This window comes from Sapajus apella, unplaced genomic scaffold (genome assembly GCF_009761245.1).
Source record: "Sapajus apella isolate SASKATOON/1434 unplaced genomic scaffold, GSC_monkey_1.0 scaffold174, whole genome shotgun sequence".
In the NCBI taxonomy this organism is placed as follows: domain Eukaryota; kingdom Metazoa; phylum Chordata; class Mammalia; order Primates; family Cebidae; genus Sapajus; species Sapajus apella.
The window spans coordinates 325,141-345,730 of NW_022437114.1; the positions used below are offsets into that span (position 1 = coordinate 325,141).

The following is a 20,590-nucleotide window of genomic DNA, read 5'->3' on the forward strand; positions in this document are numbered from 1 at the left end:
CCCAGCTGATTTTTTGTATTTTTAGTAGAGACGGGGTTTCACTATGTTGACCAGGATGGTCTCCATCTCTTGACCTCATGATCCACCCGCCTCGGCCTCCCAAAGTGCTGGGATTACAGGCGTGAGCCACCGCGCCCGTGGTGGCTTTTTAAAATTTTTTATTTAAAGACGGGGTTTCACCATGTTGGTCAGGCAGGTCTTGAACTCCCGACCTCAGGTGATCCGCCTGCCTTGGCCTCCAAAGTGCTTGGATTACAGGCATGAGCCACCGCGCCCAGCCCTGGCCAATTTTATATTTTAGTAGAGAGGGGATTTCACCGTGTTGGCCAGGCTGGTCTCAAACCCCTGACCTCAGGTGATCCACCCACCTTGGCCTCCCAGAGTGCTGGAATTACAGGTGTGAGCCATTGCACTCAGCCTCTTAGTTTAGTTTTTGTGACAGGTTCTTACTCTGTCACCCCAGGCTGGAGTGCAGTAGCATGATCATGACTCACTGCAGCCTTGACTCCAGGTGCAAGTGATCCTGTTACCTCAGCCTCCTGAGAAGCTGAGACAACAGGTGTGTGCCACCATGCCCAGCTAATTTTTTTTTTTTTTTTTTGAGACAGAGTCTAACTCTGTTGCCCAGGCTGGAGTGCAATGGTATGATTCTGACTCACTTCAACCTCTGCCTGTGGGGTTCAAGTGATTCTTGTGCCTCAGCCTCCAGAGTAGCTTGGATTACAGGTGCCTGCCACCACACCTAGCTAATTTTTGTGTTTTTAGTAGAGACAGGTTTCACTGTGTTGACCAGGCTGGTCTTGAACTCCTGACCTCAGGTGATCGCCTGCCTTGGCCTCCCAAAGTGTTGGGATTACAGGTGTGAGTCACCACACCTGGCCATGCCCAGCTAATTTTTAAATTTCTTGTAGAAATAGTATCCCATTATGTTGCGCAAGCTGGTCTTGAGCTCCTGGACTCAACCAGTCCTCCTGCCCCAGTCTCCCAAAGTGCTGGGAATTACAGGCGTGAGCCACATGCCCAGCCAAATTGTATGGAGTTTCACCATGTTGGCCAGGATGGCCTCAATCTCCTGACCTCGTGATCTTCCTACCTCAGCCTCTGGGATTACAGGGGTGAGCCACTGCACCCGGCCAAAAATGTTTTTAACTCACAAAACATTGCAGAAGTAGTACAGAGAACTCTTATATACCCTTTATACAGATTTACCAGTATTTAACATTTTGCTTGTATTTGCTTTATTTTCTTTGTGTACCTTGATATTTATTTTTTTGTGAATCATTTGAAAGGTAGGTTTAAATACATCATGCTTCTTTACCCTTTAATATATGTGTATTTCCTAAGAAGAAGAATATTCTCTTTTTTTTTTGAGACGAATATTCTCATATAACCATGGTGGAGCTATCAAGTCTAAGAAATTTAACCTGGCTACAGTAATTTAATTCACATGGCCATTTCATCAATTTTCCCAATAATGTCCTTGGTAGCATTTCCCCTGCAGTACAGGACCTGGTCCAGGGTCACATACTACATGTAGTTCTCAAATCATCAGTTTTTAACTGATATAGTTGTATCTTCTGGATGTATTTCATTTATTTTCTACTAATTGTCATTTAGGTTGTTTGTAGTATTTTTAAAGCTTTTGTCACTTAACATCCTAAGTGTTTTTTTATTTTTTATTTATTTTCATTTATTTTTTTAGAGCCAGGAGCCTATTGAGCTGAGAGCATCAGGGGCTGACGCTTTCCAGGCTGAAGGCTTTATTTTTATTTATTTATTTATTTATTTTTTTGAGACAGGATCTTGCTCTGTCACTCAGGCTGGAATGCAGTGGCATGATAGGCATGTGTCACCATGCCCAGTTAAGTTTTACGTTTTTTTTGTAGAGACAGGGTTTTGCCATGTTGCCCAGGCTGGTCTTGAACTCCTGGCCTCAAGTGATCTTCCCAACTTGGTCTCCCAGAGTGCTGGGATTACAGGTGTGAGCCTCCGTTCCCAGCCCATAAGTGTTATTTATTTTATTTTTAAGTTTTTTTATTTTTTGAGACGGAGTCTTGCTCTGTCACCTAGGCTGGAGCGCAGTGGCACGATCTCAGCTCACTGCAACCTCCACCTCCCAGGATCAAGCGATTTTTCTGCCTCAGCCTCCCAAGAAGCTGGGATTATAGGTGCCCACCACTGCACTCAGCTAATTTTTGTAGTTTTAGTAGAGACGGGGTTTCGCCATGTTGGCCAGGCTGGTTTCCAACTCATGACCTCAGGTGACCTGCCCACTTTGGCCTCCCAAAATGTTGGGATTACAGGCGTGAGCCACCGTGCCTGGCTCTTTATTTTATTTTTGAGACAGAGTCTCACTCTGTTGCCCAGGCTGGAGTGCAATCGCATGATCTTGCTTTACTGCAACCTCCACCTCCCAGGTTCAAGCAATTCTTCCTACCTCAGCCTCCCAAGTAGCTAGGATTACAGGTGTATACCACCACACCCAGCTAATTTTTTTGTATTTATTAGAGGCAGGGTTTCGCCATGTTGGCCAGGCTGGTCTTGAACTCCTGACCTCAGGTGATCTGCCCACTTGGCCTCCCAAAGTGCTAGGATTAGAGGTAGGAGCCACCACGCCCAGCCCCATAAGCATTTTTTAAAGTATAGAATATATTCTATCAATGAATATAATTTACTTAGATCATCCTCCTACTTTTCTTGTTAGATATTTGGGTTGATTTTGTTTTTTTGGAGACAGTGTCTTGCTCTGTTGCCCAGGCTGGAGTGCAGTGGTGTGATCATGGCTTACTACAGCCTCAACCTCCTGGGCTCAAGTAACCCTTCCTCCTCAGCCTTCTCCCAAGTAGCCAGGACTACAGGCATGTGTCTCCATGCCTGGCTAAGTTTTTCTTTCTTTTCTTTTTTTTTTTTTTTTTTTTTTTAAAGAGATAATGTCTCTCTGTGTTGCTGGATTTGAACTCTTGGACTCAAATGAGCCTGCTTCTTCAGCCTCCCAACATGCTGATATAGACATGAGCCACAGCACCTAGGTTCTTGTTGTTTATTTTTGAGACAGTGTCCTATTCTATTGTGCAGGCTTTAGTGCAGTGGCACGATCTCAGCTCACTGTAGCCTTGACCTCCTGGATCCTCCCACCTCAGCCTCCCAGGTAGCTGGGACTACAGGAGCACGTCACCACCCCTGGCTAATTTTTGTTTTTTTTGTAGAGATGAGGTTGAACTCCTAAGCTGAAGTGATCCACTTAGCTTGGCCTCCCAAAGTGCTAGCATTACAGGTGTGAGCCACTGCATCTGGCTATTATCTTAAAACATATTTGCAAACGTGGAAATAGTGGGTTTAAAGATCAGATCTGCCAGGCGCAGTGGCTCACGCCTATAATCCTAGCACTTTTGGAGGCTGAGGTGGGTGGATCACGAGGTCAGGAGTTTGAGACCAGCCTGACCAACATGGTGAAACCTGTCACTACTAAAAATACAAAAATTAGCTGGGCATGGTGGCACATGCCTGTAATCCCAGCTACTTGGGAGGCTGAGGCAGGAGAAGCACTTGAAACCAGGAGGCAGAGGTTGCAGTGAGCCGAGACTGCGCCACTGCATTCCAGCCTGGGCAAGAGCGAGACTCTGTCTCAAAAAATAAAAAATAAAAAAATAAAGATCAGATCCATTTTCTCTTTTTTCTTCCCAATAAGAAAGTTGGCCCTAAAATGCTGGATCATGAAGGAAAAGAAGTCCCAGGAAACCGAGGTTACAAGTACTTTGGAGCAGCAAAAGATTTACCTGGTGTTAGAGAGCTGTTTGAAAAAGAACGTAAGTAACTACGTTTTTGACAGTTTTAGCCATTTGTTGATAATAATCATAAGTAGATACACTGTATGCTAAGGTGTTTTTTTTTTTTTTTTTTGAGACGGAGTCTTTCTCTGTCACCAGGCTGGAGTGCAGTGGCATGATCTCAGCTTACTATAACCTCCGCCTCCCAGGTTGAAGCGATATCCCTGCCTCAGCCTCCCGAGTAGCTGGGACTACAGGCACATGCCACCATGCCTGGCTAATTTGTATTTTTAGTAGAGATGGGGTTTCGCTATGTTGGCCAGACTGGTCATGAACTGCTGACATCATAATCTGCCCACGTAGGCCTCCCAAAGTCTTGCAATTACAGGAGTGAGCCACCTTGCCTGGCTGTTCCCTCCAGTTTCTAAAGGGTTGTATTGTGGGGGTTCCTGTGTTGTGATTATGCTCTGTGTGTTAGGTTTTTTGAATTTACATTTTTCTAATGTATTTTTGTTTATTCTAGTCATAGATTTTTAAGTTTTTGAATTTATTTTTCCTTTTTTGTCATCTATTGAAAAGGTTGCTATATATTTTTTTTTTCAAGATGAAGTTTTCCTCTTGTTGCCCAGGCTGGAGTGCAATGGTGTGATCCTGGCTCACTGCAACTTCTGCCTCCCAGGTTCAAGCGATTCTCCTGTCTCAGCCTCCCGAGTAGCCAGGATCACAAGTGCATGCCACCATGCCTGGGTAATTTTTGTATTTTTAGTAGCGACTGGGTTTCATCATATTGGTCAGGCTGGTCTCGAAGTCCTGACCTCAAGTGATCCACCCACCACAGCCTTCCAGAGTGCTGGGATTATAGGCATGAGCCACAGTACCTTTCCTAAGATTTTTGTTTTAAAAAGAAAATGCTGGCCAGGCACGATGCCTTACGCCTGTAGTCCCAGCACTTTGGGAGGCCGAGGTGGGTAGATCACCTGAGGTCGGAAGTTCAAAAGCAGCCTGACAAACATGAAGAAACTCTGTCTTTACTAAAAATACAAAATTAGCCAGGTATGGTGGCACATGTCTATAATTCCAGCTACTGGGGAGTCTGAGGCAGGAGAACCACTTGAATTGGGGAGGTGGAGGTTGTGATGAGCTGAGATTGCGCCACCATTGCACTCCAGCCTGGGCAACAAGAGCGAAAATCCATCTCAAAAAAATAAAAAAAGAAAGAAAATGCAGGCCGGGCGCGGTGGCTCAAGCCTGTAATCCCAGCACTTTGGGAGGCCGAGGCGGGTGGATCACAAGGTCAAGAGATCGAGACCATCCTGGTCAACATGGTGAAACCCCGTCTCTACTAAAACTACAAAAAATTAGCTGGGCATGGTGGCGCGTGCCTGTAATCCCAGCTACTCAGGAGGCTGAGGCAGGAGAATTGCCTGAACCCAGGAGACAGAGGCTGCGGTGAGCCGAGATCGCGCCATTGCACTCCAGCCTCGGTAACAAGAGCAAAACCCCGTCTCAAAAAAAAAAAAAAAAAAAAAAAGAAAATGCTTAGTGACTTTTACTGAGTATAATTCAAATATAGTACCAAATTAAAGTCCTCTTTCCTCTACCCTCATCCCAGTGCCCCCCCATCCCCAGAGGTAACTGATATCCATTATCTGTTTGGTATGCTCCTTTCCAGGCCTTAAAAAAAAAATTTTTTTTTTTTTTTTTTTTTTTTTCAGAAATAGGACCTTGCCCTGTCACCCAGACTGTGGAGTACAGTGGTGCAATCATACTCATTGCAGCCTTGAACTCCGGGGTCCGAGGCATCCTTTTCCCTCAGCCTCTTGAGTAGCTAGGAGCACAGGCAGGTATCACCAACCCTGACTAATTTTTTAAAATTTCTGTAGAGATGGGGGTCTCACTGTGTTCCCTAATTTTGAACTCCTTGCCTCAAGCAGCCTTCCTGCTTCAGCCGCTCAAAGCACTGGGATTACAAGCCTGAAACCCTGCAGTCAGCCATCTTCCAGTCCCATTTCCAGGCAGTTATATGCGTATTTCATCAGTATAAGTGACAGGTGACTTAACTCCAGGGAAATCCCAGGATAGCCTGCCTTCAGGCATGGCTGAATCTGGCTCACATTTCTGTGTTGCAGTTTTGACTTCCACTGTGTGAGCTTCTTACTCTGCCTAGCTTTCCACTTGTGGCAGTCATCTGTCATCCACTTACATCTTGTTCTTTCAGCAACAGATTTTTCTCCCAAGCAGCTCAAGCAAAATTCCCAGAACTGAGTGTAGTTGGTTTTGATTGGGTTATAATTCCATCCACATGCCACCCCTATAGCCAGGAGGAATGCAGTACTCTGAGCCAGCCAGGCTTCAACCTTCACTCTCTCCTGGCTCCAGTGAGCATGGTGACCGCCACTTACATGACATGGCCCAAGGGTGGAAGAAGGGTGGACAGAGTTGCTGTTACCAACAGTGGGATGATAGATAGAGGCCTGCCAAATGATAGTGGCTCTCCCATAACCGTTGTGTTGTGATAGCCATTGGTACCCTCCCACGGGTGTACTTAGTACTCTGTTACTGGGTGTGAAGGACTAGAGTATCATCGTGTGGATTAACCATACCTGACATAACATAAAAGTCCATTGCAGACTTTTATTTTCCAGTTTTTTTTTTTTTTAATTTTTTTGTTTCGAATTGGACTCTCACTCTGCCTCCCAGGCTGGAGTGCAGTGGCACCTGGAGTGCAGTGGCGTGATCTTGGCTCACTCCAGGCTCTGCCTCCTGGGTTCAAGTGATTCTCCTGCCTCAGCCTCTTAAGTACCTTGGGATTACAGGCACCTGCCACCGTGCCTGGCTAATTTTTATATTTTTAGTAGAGACAGGGTTTTCCATGTTGGCCAGGCTGGTCTTGAACTCCTCACCACAGGTGATCTGCCTGCCTGTCTTGGCCTCTCAAAATGCTGGGATTACAGACGTGAGCCATCGAGCCCGGCCTGAAATCTTCGCTTTTGACAAACATCCCAGGTGGCTGTTAGCATACCATTAGCTTTTATTCTTTGACCAGTCTGGTTGGTTGTCATTTTCTTTTTGATTTTTAAGAATTAAGCCGGGCGCGGTGGCTCAAGCCTGTAATCCCAGCACTTTGGGAGGCTGAGGCGGGTGGATCACGAGGTCAAGAGATCGAGACCATCCTGGTCAACACGGTGAAACCCTGTCTCTAAAACTACAAAAAAAAATTAGCTGGGCATGGTGGTGCATGCCTGTAATCCCAGCTACTCAGGAGGTTGAGGCAGGAGAATTGCCTGAACCCGGGAGGCGGAGGTTGCGGTGAGCCGAGATCGCGCCATTGCACTCCAGCCTGGGTAACAAGAGTGAAACTCCGTCTCAAAAAAAAAAAAAAAAAAAAAAAAAAGACTTGGCCAGGCACGGTGGCTCACACCTGTAATCCCAGCACTTTGAGAGGCCAAAGTGGGCAGATCACCTAAGGTCAGGAGTTCGAGACCAGCCTGGCCAACATGGTGAAATCCCATCTCTACTAAAAATACAAAAATTAGCTGGGTATGGTGGCAAGTGCCTGTAATCCCAGCTACTCAGGAGGCCGAGGCAAGAGAACCACTTGAACCAAGGAGGCAGAAGTTGCAGTGAGCCAAGATTGTGCCATTGCACTCCAGCCTGGACGACAAGAGTGAAATTCTGTCTTAAAAAAAAATGAATTACTTAAATATTCTGGATAGTAGTCCTAGTCTGAAGGTATCTTCTTTAGGACTTTCTCATGCATCTTTTTTGTTTGCTTATAGTTACTTTTGTCTTTTTTATTTACTTAGGTTTCCTGTCATGCTTTTTCATTAAATATATGACAGTTCCTGTGTTACTAAAATACTTTGTGAAATAGCATTATAGGGGCTGCAGGATATCCCATCCCATACACATTCTGCAATTTACAATCCTAGGTTATTCCCAAGCTTTCTCTATTATATAAATAACTCTGTGGTGCATATTTCTGTCTATGAAGCTTTTTGCTGTCTTGTATTTGATTTTGTTGTTTAATTAGGTAGATTTCTTTTTTCTTTTTTTTTTTTTTTTTTAAGAGACGGGGTCTCGCTATGTTGCCCAGGCTAGAGTGCAGTGGCTCTTCATAGGTGCAATCCCACTACTGATCAGCACGGAAGTTTTGACCTGCTCCGTTTCTGACCTAGGCCGGTTCACCCCTCCTTAGGCAACCTGGTGGTCCCCCACTCCCAGGTCACCGTATTGATGCTGAACTTAGTGCGGACACCCGATTGGCATAGTACACTACAGCCCAGAACTCCTGTGCTCAAGTGATTCTCCCACCTCAGCCTCCCGAGTAGCTGGGACTATAGGCACGTGCCACTGCACCTGGTGATTTCATTTTTTTTTTTTTTAATTTTTTTGAGACGGAGCCTTGCTCTCTCACCTAGGCTGAAGCGTAATGGTGCAATCTCGGCTTACTGCAATCTCTGCCTCCCGGGTTCAAGCCATTCTCCTGCTTTAGCCTCCTGAGTAGCTGGGATTACAGGTACCCACCACCACGCTCAGCTAACTTTTATATTTTTCGTAGAGATGGGATTTCACCAGGTTGGCCAGGCTAGTCTTGAACTCCTGACCTCAGATGATCCACCCGCCTCGGCCTCCCAAAGTGCTGGGATTATAGGCGTGAGCCACTGCTCCCAGCCAGGTAGATTGCTTTTAAATGGACTAATAGATCAAAGTACTGATTTTAAAAAGGACTCTACCACTTATATAATCCCATTAATAGTATAGAAAAGTACCTATCCATGGTATTTTCATGAACATACCTGCCACATGGCTGTGTAGCATTGTATTGGGAAACAGCTTCACTGGAGTGTGATTGTGGCTTAGGAACTCAACTATGTTTCTGTTTCTTATAGCTCTTCCTCCTCCCAGAAAGACACGTGCTGAGCTCATGAAGGCAATCGATTTTGAGTACTACGGTTACCTAGATGAAGACGATGGTGTTATTGTGCCTTTGGAACAGGAATATGAAAAGAAACGTAGGTCTCTGGGCGTTTCATTTCATAATAGATGGCATCTGTTTTCTGTTGTCTCCTTTGAAAACAGGAATTTCAGTAGTGTTTTATGCCAGAAGGGAGTTTTCTTTGTTGCTAATGGTCTTTAGGCACGATGGTCTGCTAATTCCCTGACCCCTGAGAGGCAGTCAGTGCTGTGTGGACCAGAGGTGGCAGGTCGGGGAAGCCACAAGAGCCAAGTCTGACTGGTCCCTGTCTGCCAGGAGGTCACCATCTGGATTCATGCTAATACCAGTGCCCATGTGACACATTGAGCCAGGACTTTGGAGGCAAATGGTCTGGAGCTGGAGCTGCTTTCTAGCATGCTCTGCCCTGCCTCCTCTGTTTTCATGTGGGTGTGTTGGGAAGACACTCAGGTTGTGGAACTGGGGAGGATTTGTGAATGTTCCCTAAAACGCTGCTTTGTGGCACTGAAAGCCAGAGCTGTTTTAGGACTACCACACCTCACATCCATTTCCACCCAGGGGGCAGAATGAAGGGTGTCCCTTTCTAGAGGGGACATCTTGGCCTTTCCCTGTATAGTGTTGAAAGCTCATTTAGAGACTGGAATAAATAGCACCTACCCTCTCTTGTCGTTAGTCAGAGCTGACTTAGTGGAAAAGTGGAAAGCAGAGAGAGAGGCTCGACTGGCAAGAGGAGAAAAGGAAGAGGAGGAAGAAGAAGAGGAAGAAATAAACATCTATGCAGTCACTGAGGAGGAGGTATGGCGGTTGGTCCCCTCTGGCACTCAATGCCATCTGCTCCAAATCATGAAGTATGGCAGGGAGGAAGCTGGGCTCCAAAATGCAGAGTCAGAGTTCACAGCCCAGCTTGCTCACCTGCAGGGTGGCTGTGAAAACACTTAGGAGATTACAGGAGAGTTTCAGGAGGCAACAGCCATGAGAGTGCCCTGTCGGCTGTACTTTACACCAGGGCTTTCTTCCTTCCTTCTTAGAGACAGGCCGTCCCGCATAAACTGGAATTGGATGGATAAACACAGGGGAAGCCATGAGCTTTAGTCCATGACCTCATCACTTCTGTTCACATGGGAGTGCCAATAGCTCTTCTGTAGTCTAACACCCCCATCTTTTTTTTTTTTGAGATGGAGTCTTGCTCTGTCACCTAAGCTGGAGTGCAGTGGCATGATCCCAGCCCACTGCAACCTCTGCCTCCCAGGTTAAAGTGATTCTTCTGCCTCAGCCTCCCAAGTAGTTGGGACTACAGGCGAGCACCACCATACCCAGCTAATTTTTATATTTTTAGTAGAGGCGGGGTTTCATCATATTGGCCAGGCTGGTCTCAAACTCATGAGCTCAGATGATCTGCCCGCCTTGGCCTCCCAAAGTGTTGGAATTACAGGCATGAGCCACTGTGCCTGGCCCTAACATCCCCCTCTTACAGGTGGAAACAAACACAGATCAGAGAAGAGACTTTCTCAGAGGGTCATGGTTGGGAAATCCTTGCATAATTTCAGACCTTTTGCATATTTTCTGATCTATAGGACATACTCATTATAGTTATTAGTTTTTATTATAGCCATCATATAAGTAATGTTGACACGTCTGTCTGTGCTACACCTTTTATTTTTTATATGAAACAGTACCAAAATTTTGCTGCATTAAAGGAGGTATTCTGAGACAAGGAAAACTCAGCATTTGAAATCCTTGCCTCCCAGGCAGAGCTCTTCTGCAGTGCCCTGTGTTTGGAGTCCTTGCTGCCTGCGCATATCCAGGTGGATCTGATTTGCTGGACTGAGAGAAGGGAGGGGATCATCCACACACAGATGATGGCTCAGGTTTCACATGAGGAGCTTGCTGAGACACCACTGGTGAAGAAGCAGACTCAGGTTTAGTGACTTAGTCAATGTCACACAGGATATAACAGGGCTGATGTTCCTGCTCAGGTCCAGCTGGGCCACCAGTGGGATTCAGTGCAGGTCTGAAGCAGGATGGCAGCATGCCTTAGGAGAATTTCCTCTAGGTACAAATACTCATTTATTCTGTCAGCAGGTGTTTAATTCATGGCTCCTGTGAGCCATCCCCATTCCAGGTGTAGGGGCATGGTGGTGCAGAGGCTTGGTGTGTAGCTTATAGTCCAGGGGGAGGCAGTCCAGTAAGAGAGACAGTGAGCGGCAGCCCCTCAGTTAAGCCTGGTGCAGGGACAGCCTGCAGACGCTCTGCTGGGGAGCTAACCCCTCAGCTGAGATCAGGACGATCCAGGGAACTTAACCAAGGGAGGAGGAGTTGAGGAGAGAGGGCTTCCAGCAGGGGCACATTGCATGCTGAGAGATCCTGTGATGAGTGTGAGAGACAAAGGACAGCCCAGTGTGAGTGGACGCTGATGGGGAGCTGACGTCATGGGAAAGAGCACTGGAAACTGTAGAATTTTTTTTTTCTTTTCCAATAATTACAGAGCTACAGGAAGTTGCAAAGAGGACAGAGAGATCTTGTGTATGCTTTACCCGATTCCCCCAATAGTTGCATTTCATGTAGTTCTAGCACAGTAGCAAAACTGGGAGGTTGACATTGGCATAATGAGTGTGTGGAGTTCTGTGTCATTTGTCTCCATGTGTGGAGATCATGTGGCCATCGTGACAATCAAGATACAGAACTGGCCGGGGGTGGTGGTGATGCCTGTAACCCTAGTACTTTGGGAGGCTGAGGTGGGAGGATTGCTTGATCGCAGGAGTTTGAGACCAGTCCGAGCAACACAATGAGGCCCTGTTTCTACCAAAAATAAAAACAATTAGCCAGGTGTGGTTGGACATGCCTATAGTCCCAGCTACTCAGGAGGCTGAGGTGTGAAAATTACTTGAGCCCAGGGGGTTGAGATTATAGTGAGCTGTGATTGTACCATGGTACTCCAGCCTGGGAACTGTCCCCTTACCACAAAGATCCCTGGTGCCGCCCCTTCACAGTTCACACCTCCCTGTCTTCACCATCTCTTGCCCTAGCTGAACCCTAACCTTTTTTCCATCTCTGTGATTTTGTCATTCCAGAATATTTTATAAATGGGATCGTGCTGTGGGTCACCTTTCGAGATGGCCTTGACACTCAGCACAATGCCCTTGCCATCCCTCTGGTTGTTGAGTTCAGTAGTTCATTCCTTTTCACTGCTGAGTGCTGTTTCATATACAGAAAAGTACACACCTTCTAAATGTGTTGGTCACTGGATTTTCACAGGGTGAACACACACACATAGCAAATACCAGTGAAGAAACAGAACAGGACCACAATGCCAGAAGCTCACTGCTGCCTCAGGGGTCACCCTCCTGACCTCTCATGACCCATATGTTTCACTTGTGTCTGAACTTTACATATGTGGAGTCATGTGTACTTTTTTGTGGCTGATGTTCGTGGGCATTTGTGTTGTGTCCAGCTTGGAGCTTTGGCAGATAGAGCTGCTGGGAATTTTCTTGTTCCCTTGCAGTGTTTCTGTTGAGTACATACATGCTAAAGAGTGGAACCACCAGATCAGGGTAGGTGTGTCTTTAGTGTTAGATACAACCAGTTTCTCCAAATGCCACCAGTGGATGAGAGGTTCCCCAAGAGTCTTTTCAAGCCACTGCCACTGGGAGCCAGTCAAGGAACAGGTCATGTAGGGTATCTGGCAGAGCCTGGCAAGCAGTGGACGCCTGACTCACCACCAGACCCCTCTCTCTTTCCAAGTCCACGTTGTTTTCTTTGTTGTTAGAAATTTGTATTGACCCATAAGAAACCTCTGAGTTGGTCTTTTTTTTATACATGATACATTATTTTCCATTTAAATTTTTTAAAATAGTGATACATTCACAAGGTTCAAAAGTGAAAAAGTATATAAAGATATTCCACAAAGATTCTCTTTCCTCTTCCTGTCCCTCATCTGCCTTGTTCTCACTGCTATCAGTAGTTTCTATTCTTATTTCCTCCTTAGACAAAAGGTAGCATAATGTACACCGTGTTCTATGGCTTTTTTTTTTTTACTTAATCTTGTGGCTCGAGTGTCTTTCTGTAAGTACAGAACTTCCTCATCTCTTTTTTCTTTCAAATAGCTGCAGAATAGTGTGTTTTATAGAGTTGCCAGCATTTATCTAGCTGGGCATCTCTACTGATGGACTTTTGGTTGTTCTCTTTGTAGTCGGACGAGGAAGGCAGCCAGGAGAAAGGAGGGGATGACGGCCAGCAGAAGTTCATTGCTCATGTTCCTGTGCCCTCGCAGCAAGAGGTAGGACCACAGCTAAGAACTGCCCGGGCACCAGGGGCTTCTCTAAAGCAGACTGCACAGGGCGCTGTAGTGGTTTTCATTGTCCTTCCTACCCATCAGGGCAGCTCAGGATCCTGACCACATGACACCTGTGGTTGTACTCATAATAGGGTGTGGGATCCAAAAAGGGCAGGACCTTCTGCTCTAGACCATTCTATTGTTCAAATTTTTCCAATGGAGGGTGTTGGGACTCTTGGAGACCATTCTGGGTATTTAAATCAGACTCCTCAATGGACTTTTCCCATGGGGACTTCCTCCTGGCTGAGTCTGGCAGGGGTTGAAGGGCTTTGCTAAGGAGTGAGCCCTGCACTCTTAATTTCCACAGATTGAGGAGGCACTGGTGCGAAGGAAGAAAATGGAACTCCTCCAGAAGTATGCAAGCGAGACCCTGCAGGCCCAGAGTGAAGAAGCCAGAAGGCTCCTGGGGTATTAGGGCCCAGGTGGGGCTCTCCTTAGAGTTCTTCCATCCCCCAGTAGCCCTGCAAGACCCAAGGCTGCAGACATGCAGGCCGTTGCTGTGAGGCCTCCTGCCCTTTTCTCCACCTTTCTTCCCTCTCCTTCTTATCTTGTGCTGACCCAGGGGTAGGGGTCCGTCCCTGGCCTACCTGGTAGATTTTGTACACATATTTTGCTACTGTATGGATCCATTTATTTTTTTTGTGGAGTGTATATAACAGGTTGCGAACTGGCTGCCTGTGTCTTATTTTGCCTTGCACTGTGATTTTGTGAGGAGAAGAATCAATTAGTGGCTAACATTTTAAAATGTAATTTTTCAGCTGGGCGTGGTGGCTCACACCTGTAATCCCAGCACTGGGAGGCTGGGGCGAGAGAGGATCATGAGGTCAGGAGTTCTAGACCAGCCTGAACCAACATAGTGAAATCCCTTCTGTAGCTAAAAATACAAAAATTAGCTGGGCGTGGTGGCGCGTGCCTGTAATCCCAGCTACTCAGGAGGCTGAGGCTCAAGAATTGCAGTGAGTGGAGATTGTGCCACAGCACTCCAGCCTGGGTAACAGACTGAGATTCCATCTAAAACAAACCAACAAAAATGCAATTTTTCTTTCTTTTTCTTTTTTAATCTTTTTTTATTTCCTTCTCCCAAAAATGCAGTTGTTCTAAAAGACACATCTTCTCTTGAAAAATGAGTGATGTGTCAGCCCTGGGCACATACCCCACAGGCCAATGACCAAATCCCTGTTGTGTCGGGTGCTGTTCTGGGCTCTCTGTGTGCATCCCTCCACCTGCTCCACTCATTCCTCCCTGGGTGGCAGGAATTTCAGTTTGCTACTCTTGTTTTATAACCTGTTTTGCAGAGACCTATTTTATTAAAGATTTTTATAAGAAAGGGAAAACTCCATGTGTTCAGCTTTTTCCCTGGGCTGACTGCTCTAAGGTGACGTTGGCCTTAAGTTGTGTGGCCAGTCACTGAAGGGCAGTACTATCCTGCAGGGGAATCCCTGAAGCCCCAGCTCCAAGTGTGGCAAGGACAGGACCAGATCCCAGGAGCCTAGGATGGGGGAGCTGATCCACCGTGGTCTCTGTGATCATAGCTGTAGACAGGGCTGCTTGCAATGGGCCGCACCATGGCCTGTTGAAAGCACACAGTGGACACGAGCTGATTCTAGAGCTTCCTCTGAGCTGGGGCTTAGCTCTCCAGTGGGGAACCATGGTCAGCAGCTACAGCCACTGGGCAGGATGGGGCCTGGCCTCCTGCCCTCTGCAGGGTCACTGGAGTGTCCGGGAGCTCAGGGTCAGGGCCAGATGACTGTTTCCGGGGCCAGGGCTCCAGCTCAGGCTGTTTGGGAGCAGGAGCCCATCACACAGCAGAATGCCTGAGATGGTTGGTCTGCAGGGAGCAGCTCAGTCCGAGGGTGGCAGAGCCGTGTGTGGCTCTGGGTCAGGGGAGAGTGGCCAGTGCTGGGCCCTGTCTAAGGAGCCTGAGGGCCACAGGCTCTGTGGAAAGGGTCTGAGCAAGGGAGTCGGGACCTAGCGGGTAGGGAACTTGATTGAGAACGTTCCCTGTGGTCACAAGGGGAGGTCCAGGCAGGACCAGGTCAGGAGGAGGCTGGGGCAGAGGCCCAGGCAGGAGGTGGTAGGCTGGGTGGGGACAGGAGTGGCAAGGGTATAGGTGAGGATGGGGAAGGGGCCCCCTTGCCTCCTGGCTTCCCTGAGGGCAGGGCTGGCCAATCCCAGCCCTCAGCTGAGCCCAGGGGCAAATGTGTGCAGGGAGGAGGGGGCTCCAGGTTGCAGCTTTGGGAGCCCTTGGAGGCACCAAGGCAGACTCAGCTCTGGAACCCAGCACCCAGCCTGGGCCTGCAGGTGGGGGCTCAGGAGTGAACACGGTGAGGGCTCTGAGTAAGACCCTTCGGGCCCCAGCCTCAGCTTTCATACTTTGAAGTCGAGAACTGGACCTGTGCTGTCTGAGTTTGCCCGGGGTCTGGGCCGTCCTGTGGTTTGCGCAGAGGTCTCAGAGGGCCCTAGGGACAGACTGACCCAGGTCTGAGCCTCTGGGGAGCACGTGGGTGGCCAGGCTGAGACAGGCCTGGTTATGGGTTTGTCCTCCAAGGGGCACATGTACACTCTTGTGCTTCCTGGTATTTAGAAGAGAGTGGGAAATTCAGACATCAGGCCTTCCTTCTCCCTGGGAAGGATGGCAGGTGCCTGGAGCCAGGCCTGTCTTGAAAGCCAAGGGCTCTGGGCCTTCCTCCTCCAGTCCCCTGTTCCAGGCCTTCAGTGCACAAAGTGCTCCCCTCCTGGGATCTCTTCAGAGCTCCCTGGGATGCAAACGGGCCGGGGATTAGGATCCCACATTTGAGGAAACAGGCTGAGAATGGAGAAGCACCCAAGTTGACATCCTCTAGGTGTCCCTGGCAGAGGCCCTTGCTACTTATCTGCACAAAGGCCCTAGAGGTGGGACAGGGTCTCAGCAGGGCTCCAGCCCTAGGCCTGGAAACATCTGGGGGTGGGGGAAGGTGGCTGGTGGGTGTGGTCATCAAGGCAACAGAACTAGTCTCAGGAGGCTTTGTTTGGTTAATAAAATCTGCTGAATGGTTTAAAAAAAAAATGGTTAATCAAAAAAGGCTTTGGCTCTGCTTGTGGTTTCCCGAAAAGCTACTTTTTCATAGTCATGTTTCCATCGACTTCCTTCTCTCACATTGCCTGTTCTCCTGTGTCTAAAACACACCGTCTCCCTCCTGTTTTGCTTTAAGACTAGTCACAGCATCCTCACCCAGGCCTCAGACTGTCCTCCTCCTAGACCTCCTCTCCTGCACCCTCAACTGCCTGGCCCCACCTACGCTTGGACAATTTATAAACAAGGAAAAGATGAAATCCTTTCTCCTCGTGCCCTGCACTCACCCGGTAGTCCTGCACATGCCCACCCCATTCCCTGAAACCCTGGCAGGTTCTGGACACAGAGCTGGAGCTTCTTACCCTGCTCACTGCACAGCACTGAAAGTAGGAACCCACCTGGATGGACATCAGGCCTGGCCCAGCACCCAGCTGACTTTCAAGCAGAGGGATCTATGGGGGCAGGCAATGCCACCCAGCCCCTCCTGGCATCTCCACACTTGCTGCCTGCCTGCTCCACTCAAAAGGATGCAAAGTGTGGTCTGTGGAGGGCTGGCCTGGTGCTGAGTTCTGCGTCTCTGCCGCAACTCCCAGGGCTTTTAGCAGGTGCTGTAGTCTCTGAGCCTGGGTTTCCTCTCCCACAAAATGAACTGTGGGAAGGGCAGAGCTGTTTACAGTTCTCTCTAGTGGAGAAGTCTGTGAAAAACTGGTGTGTTTGAGTGGCTGGGAAATCAGGTGAGGGGCCGTGAGGGGAGGAGATGATGCTGGGACAAGAGGAGCCTTGAATGTGTGTACATTCCTCAGAGTCTGGGGCTTGGCACTGAACTTGCTTGAGCAGGAGATGCCTTTGTAAGATCCCTTCTAGCAGCATATTGGGTAAGGGTAGGGATTGTACTGGGAGGACTAGAAACAGACCAGGGAGGAAGCCAATCTGATTCTCTAAGGGATGGCTGGGTTTGGTCAGGGGCTAGCAGTAGAGGTGTAAGTAGGGATACCGAGGTGCTGACCCCTGTATTTTGAGTCAGATCCTCAAGCGTGAGACCAGTGCCATCAACAGAGGCAGCGAGAGTGGAGGTGCTCATTCGGCCCATATTTATGACATTTCAGGATTCTGGGAGGAGAGAATGGATGCCTGTGTTTTCTCTGGTCACCAGGTAAGTGCAGATGGGCTGTCTATGGAGGAGCCTTTCCAGTCAGCAGTCAGCACCAGCCAGAGTGCTGAAGTTTATGACTGCTGTAGCCAGTTTCTGCTTTATTCCTGGTTTTAATTTTCTTTTTTTTTGAGACGGAGTTTCACTCTTGTTACCCAGGCTGGAGTGCAATGGCGCGATCTCGGCTCACCGCAACCTCCGCCTCCCGGGTTCAGGCAATTCTCCTGCCTCAACCTCCTGAGTAGCTGGGATTACAGGCACGCGCCACCATGCCCAGCTAATGTTTTGTATTTTTAGTAGAGACGGGGTTTCACCATGTTGACCAGGATGGTCTCGATCTCTTGACCTTGTGATCCACCCGCCTCGGCCTCCCAAAGTGCTGGGATTACAGGCTTGAGCCACCGCACCCGGCCTAATTTTCTAATATTTTGTAGCAAGCACCCTTTTATATGAATGACACGGGGCATTGTGGTTGGCGTCTGGCCTTCATGGTGTTTTTCCACCTTTTTTTTCTGATTGAGGACACATTTTCGGCACTAGCCTTGGCATCACCACATAAAGAAAATTTGGGGCTGGGCATGGTGGTGCACACCTGTAATCCCAGCACTTTGGAAGGCCAAGGCAGAAGAATCATTTGCGTGAGCCCAGGAGTTCAAGACCAGCCTGGGCAACATAATGAGACCTCTTCTCTACCAAAAATTAACAAATTAGCTGGATATGACACATGCCTGTAGTCCCAGGCCTGTGGTCTAGTATAAGAGGCTGAGTTGGGAGGTTGGCTTGAGCCTGGGAGATTTGAGGTACCAGTGAGCTGTGATTGTGCCACTGTGCTCCAGCCTGGGAAACAGAGAGAGACCCTGTCTCCAAAAAAAAAAAAAAAAAAGGGCCGGGTGTGGTGGCTCATGCCTATAATTCCAGCACTTTGGGAGGCTGAAGCAGGCAGATCACGAGGTCAGGAGATCGAGACCATCCTGGCCAACATAGTGAAACTCTGTCTCTACTAAAATACAAATATTGGCTGGGCGTCGTGGCACGAGCCTGTAGTCCCAGCTACTTGGGAGGCTGAGGCAGGAGAATTGCCTGAACCCAGGAGATGGAGGTTGCAGTGAGCCGAGATGGTGCCACTGCACTCCAGCCTGCCGCCTGGCGACAGAGCAAGACTCTGCCTCAAAAAAAAGAAAACTTGTCTGATAGTGTTGTGTTGTAGGTTTATATTTTATATTTTAATAATGGCAAGTGTAGAAAGAAAAAGATGAAAGGAGAAAGACGGAAGGAGAAAACCAGGTATGAATATCCCTCTAGCCACTTGGAGGAGGTCTGATCCAGGGAACATTTCCATTATGGGATACCCTCTTTATCATCTGAGATGACACAAACAGTTAAAATGCAATCAGCTCACCCGCCACTAGCTTTAAGAATGTTAAATTCTTGACCTATTTTTAAAAATTTGCAATATGCATTTTTTCAAATTTGGTGCATTAAATGAAACAAATATTTTTTAATTGCTCCATTTCAAATTAGCATGATTTCATTTCAAATAAAATGCCACTGTGTTACTCAGGAATTTATCACCAAAAGAGGAAATGTAGATATTAGACAGCTTTATTAAGGTATAATTTACATACTGTAAAACCCATCCTTTGTAAGTTTACATTTTAATGATTTTAATAAACTTCTGGAGTTGTGCAACCCTTACCACAATCCAGTTTTAGAATCACCCCACAAAGGCAAGGGGGTGGTGGCTGGGCTTTCTGACAAAATCTATACTCAGACTAACATGTCCCCCATGGACCCCAATCAGTTCCAGGCTAGGGCAGTGGAAAGGCCAGTTAGCTATCCAGCCACCATCCTTCCCCATACTTCATCCTGGCTCCTGGATTCCACACCACCTTGTGCTGTGGTAGCTGCTCTGAGCTGGGGGCAGGCCTTGTTTTCTGGAGTTCTGGACTTTGACCTGAGCTAGCCCCAGCATGCGGAAACTTCCATCCCATCTCCTTTTGTCTACTTCTACCCTGGAGTGGAGGTTATTTTGCTCTTGCTCTCTGCCCCCATCAGGTATACCACAGCGGGGCTCTCAATTGCTTTTCAGTGGCGCTTTGGGGTTTCCTGTCTGATTTTTTTGGGTATTTCCCATGGGAGTGGAGTACAACCTTTCAGAACAAACAACCCTTCTGCCTTCTCCATGGGGTCTGCCTTTGCAGATTGCTCATTCAGTCCCTTCCTGTCTTGACTTGAAAGGTTTGCTGGGGTCCTCATGGTGGCACTGGGGGACTTGCTCTCTGTGGAGTCTCCTTCAGCTTCTGGAAGACCCTCCCCTTTTCTCCTGGATTTTTGTCTGCTTTGTCCACAGGTGCATTACAAGGCCTCAGGAGAGTGCCCGCCTGTAGTAGGCATTCACCAAATGTGTTGACTACCTGGAATTGGAGTGCCATAAGGGAGCTGCCTGGAGAGCTCAAGGGTGCTGTCAATTCCTTCCCATCTTGGGAGCTGGGAGGCCTAGTCCTATTGGATCTAGTGTAAGCTTCTTACAGATGTTTGGATCTCCTTTCTCTGAGGGGCCCTAGTTCCCTGAGCCAACTTAGAAGCTGATCTGCCCTTCAGCAGAGTCTCTCTGTTCCTCTTCCTAGACTCATGCTTTTTGGCTGGGTCACTTTCCCAGCTGGGCCTGTAGCAGTTCTGAGCTGGGCCATCCAGCCGTTTGACAGCTGCTTTGGAGATGAGAGGTCCCAGCTCCTCCTTCTGGCCTAGCTTCCCATCAAATGGGGCCCTGGGTCCTCTCCTCACAAGGATTTTGGCCTCTTCTGCAGTTTTGTAGCCAGCCTGGATTCTGGCCTTCTGCAGCTTGCTCCCTCCCTTCCCTTCTGCCCCTGGGAAGAGTGACCTCTGCCACTGCTGGGGAGGGGGACTCACTGCCTGTTCGTCAGAGTGGGCATTCAGGTGACACTGCCATGGTCGTCCCCCTCCCCGTGATCCATTCTGGAGGGGGTCATTCCAAGTCCAGGCCTGCAGGCCCAGAGCTCCCGTCATGGCCTCTGCCTATTCCTGACTGGAGGTGTGGGAGGCAGCAGGTAGGGGAGCCTGGGCAGGTGGACCCGGCCTGGGTGGGGGGCAGGCAGGTAGCGAGGGACACCACCTGGGGTCCCAGATGAGGAAGGGTCCTGGTGGGCAGTGGTTTAGGGGCCAAGCGGATCCGGGGTGTGGGCGCGCCAGGGTGTTGATCAGGAAGGGGGCATGGGTGCTGAGGGCGGGGTCTGTCTGGGGGCGGGGCTTAGGGCGGAGTCGGGTCGGGCGGAGTCGGGATTGGGCGGAGTCGGAGTCGGGGTTGAGGTAG

General features: G+C 48.5%; 2 protein-coding genes across 2 annotated transcripts in view; both read left to right on the plus strand.

Annotated features, from left to right (window-relative positions):
• ISY1 (ISY1 splicing factor homolog) overlaps positions 1 to 13,729 on the plus strand; it is a 34,113-nt gene extending 20,384 nt beyond the window's left edge. The window contains exons 7-11 of the mRNA XM_032267945.1: positions 3,689 to 3,806; positions 8,660 to 8,782; positions 9,398 to 9,519; positions 12,914 to 13,000; positions 13,365 to 13,729. Coding sequence (XP_032123836.1) covers positions 3,689 to 3,806; positions 8,660 to 8,782; positions 9,398 to 9,519; positions 12,914 to 13,000; positions 13,365 to 13,472 — 558 coding nt within the window. The 3' untranslated portion in view covers positions 13,473 to 13,729. The remainder of the gene's footprint in view (positions 1 to 3,688; positions 3,807 to 8,659; positions 8,783 to 9,397; positions 9,520 to 12,913; positions 13,001 to 13,364) is intronic.
• Positions 13,730 to 19,667: 5,938 nt separating this feature from the next.
• Positions 19,668 to 20,590, plus strand: part of RAB43 (RAB43, member RAS oncogene family) — a 34,569-nt gene continuing 33,646 nt past the window's right edge. Inside the window, exon 1 of the mRNA XM_032267946.1 lies at positions 19,668 to 19,775. The gene's annotated coding sequence lies outside the window, so the exon portion shown is untranslated. The remainder of the gene's footprint in view (positions 19,776 to 20,590) is intronic.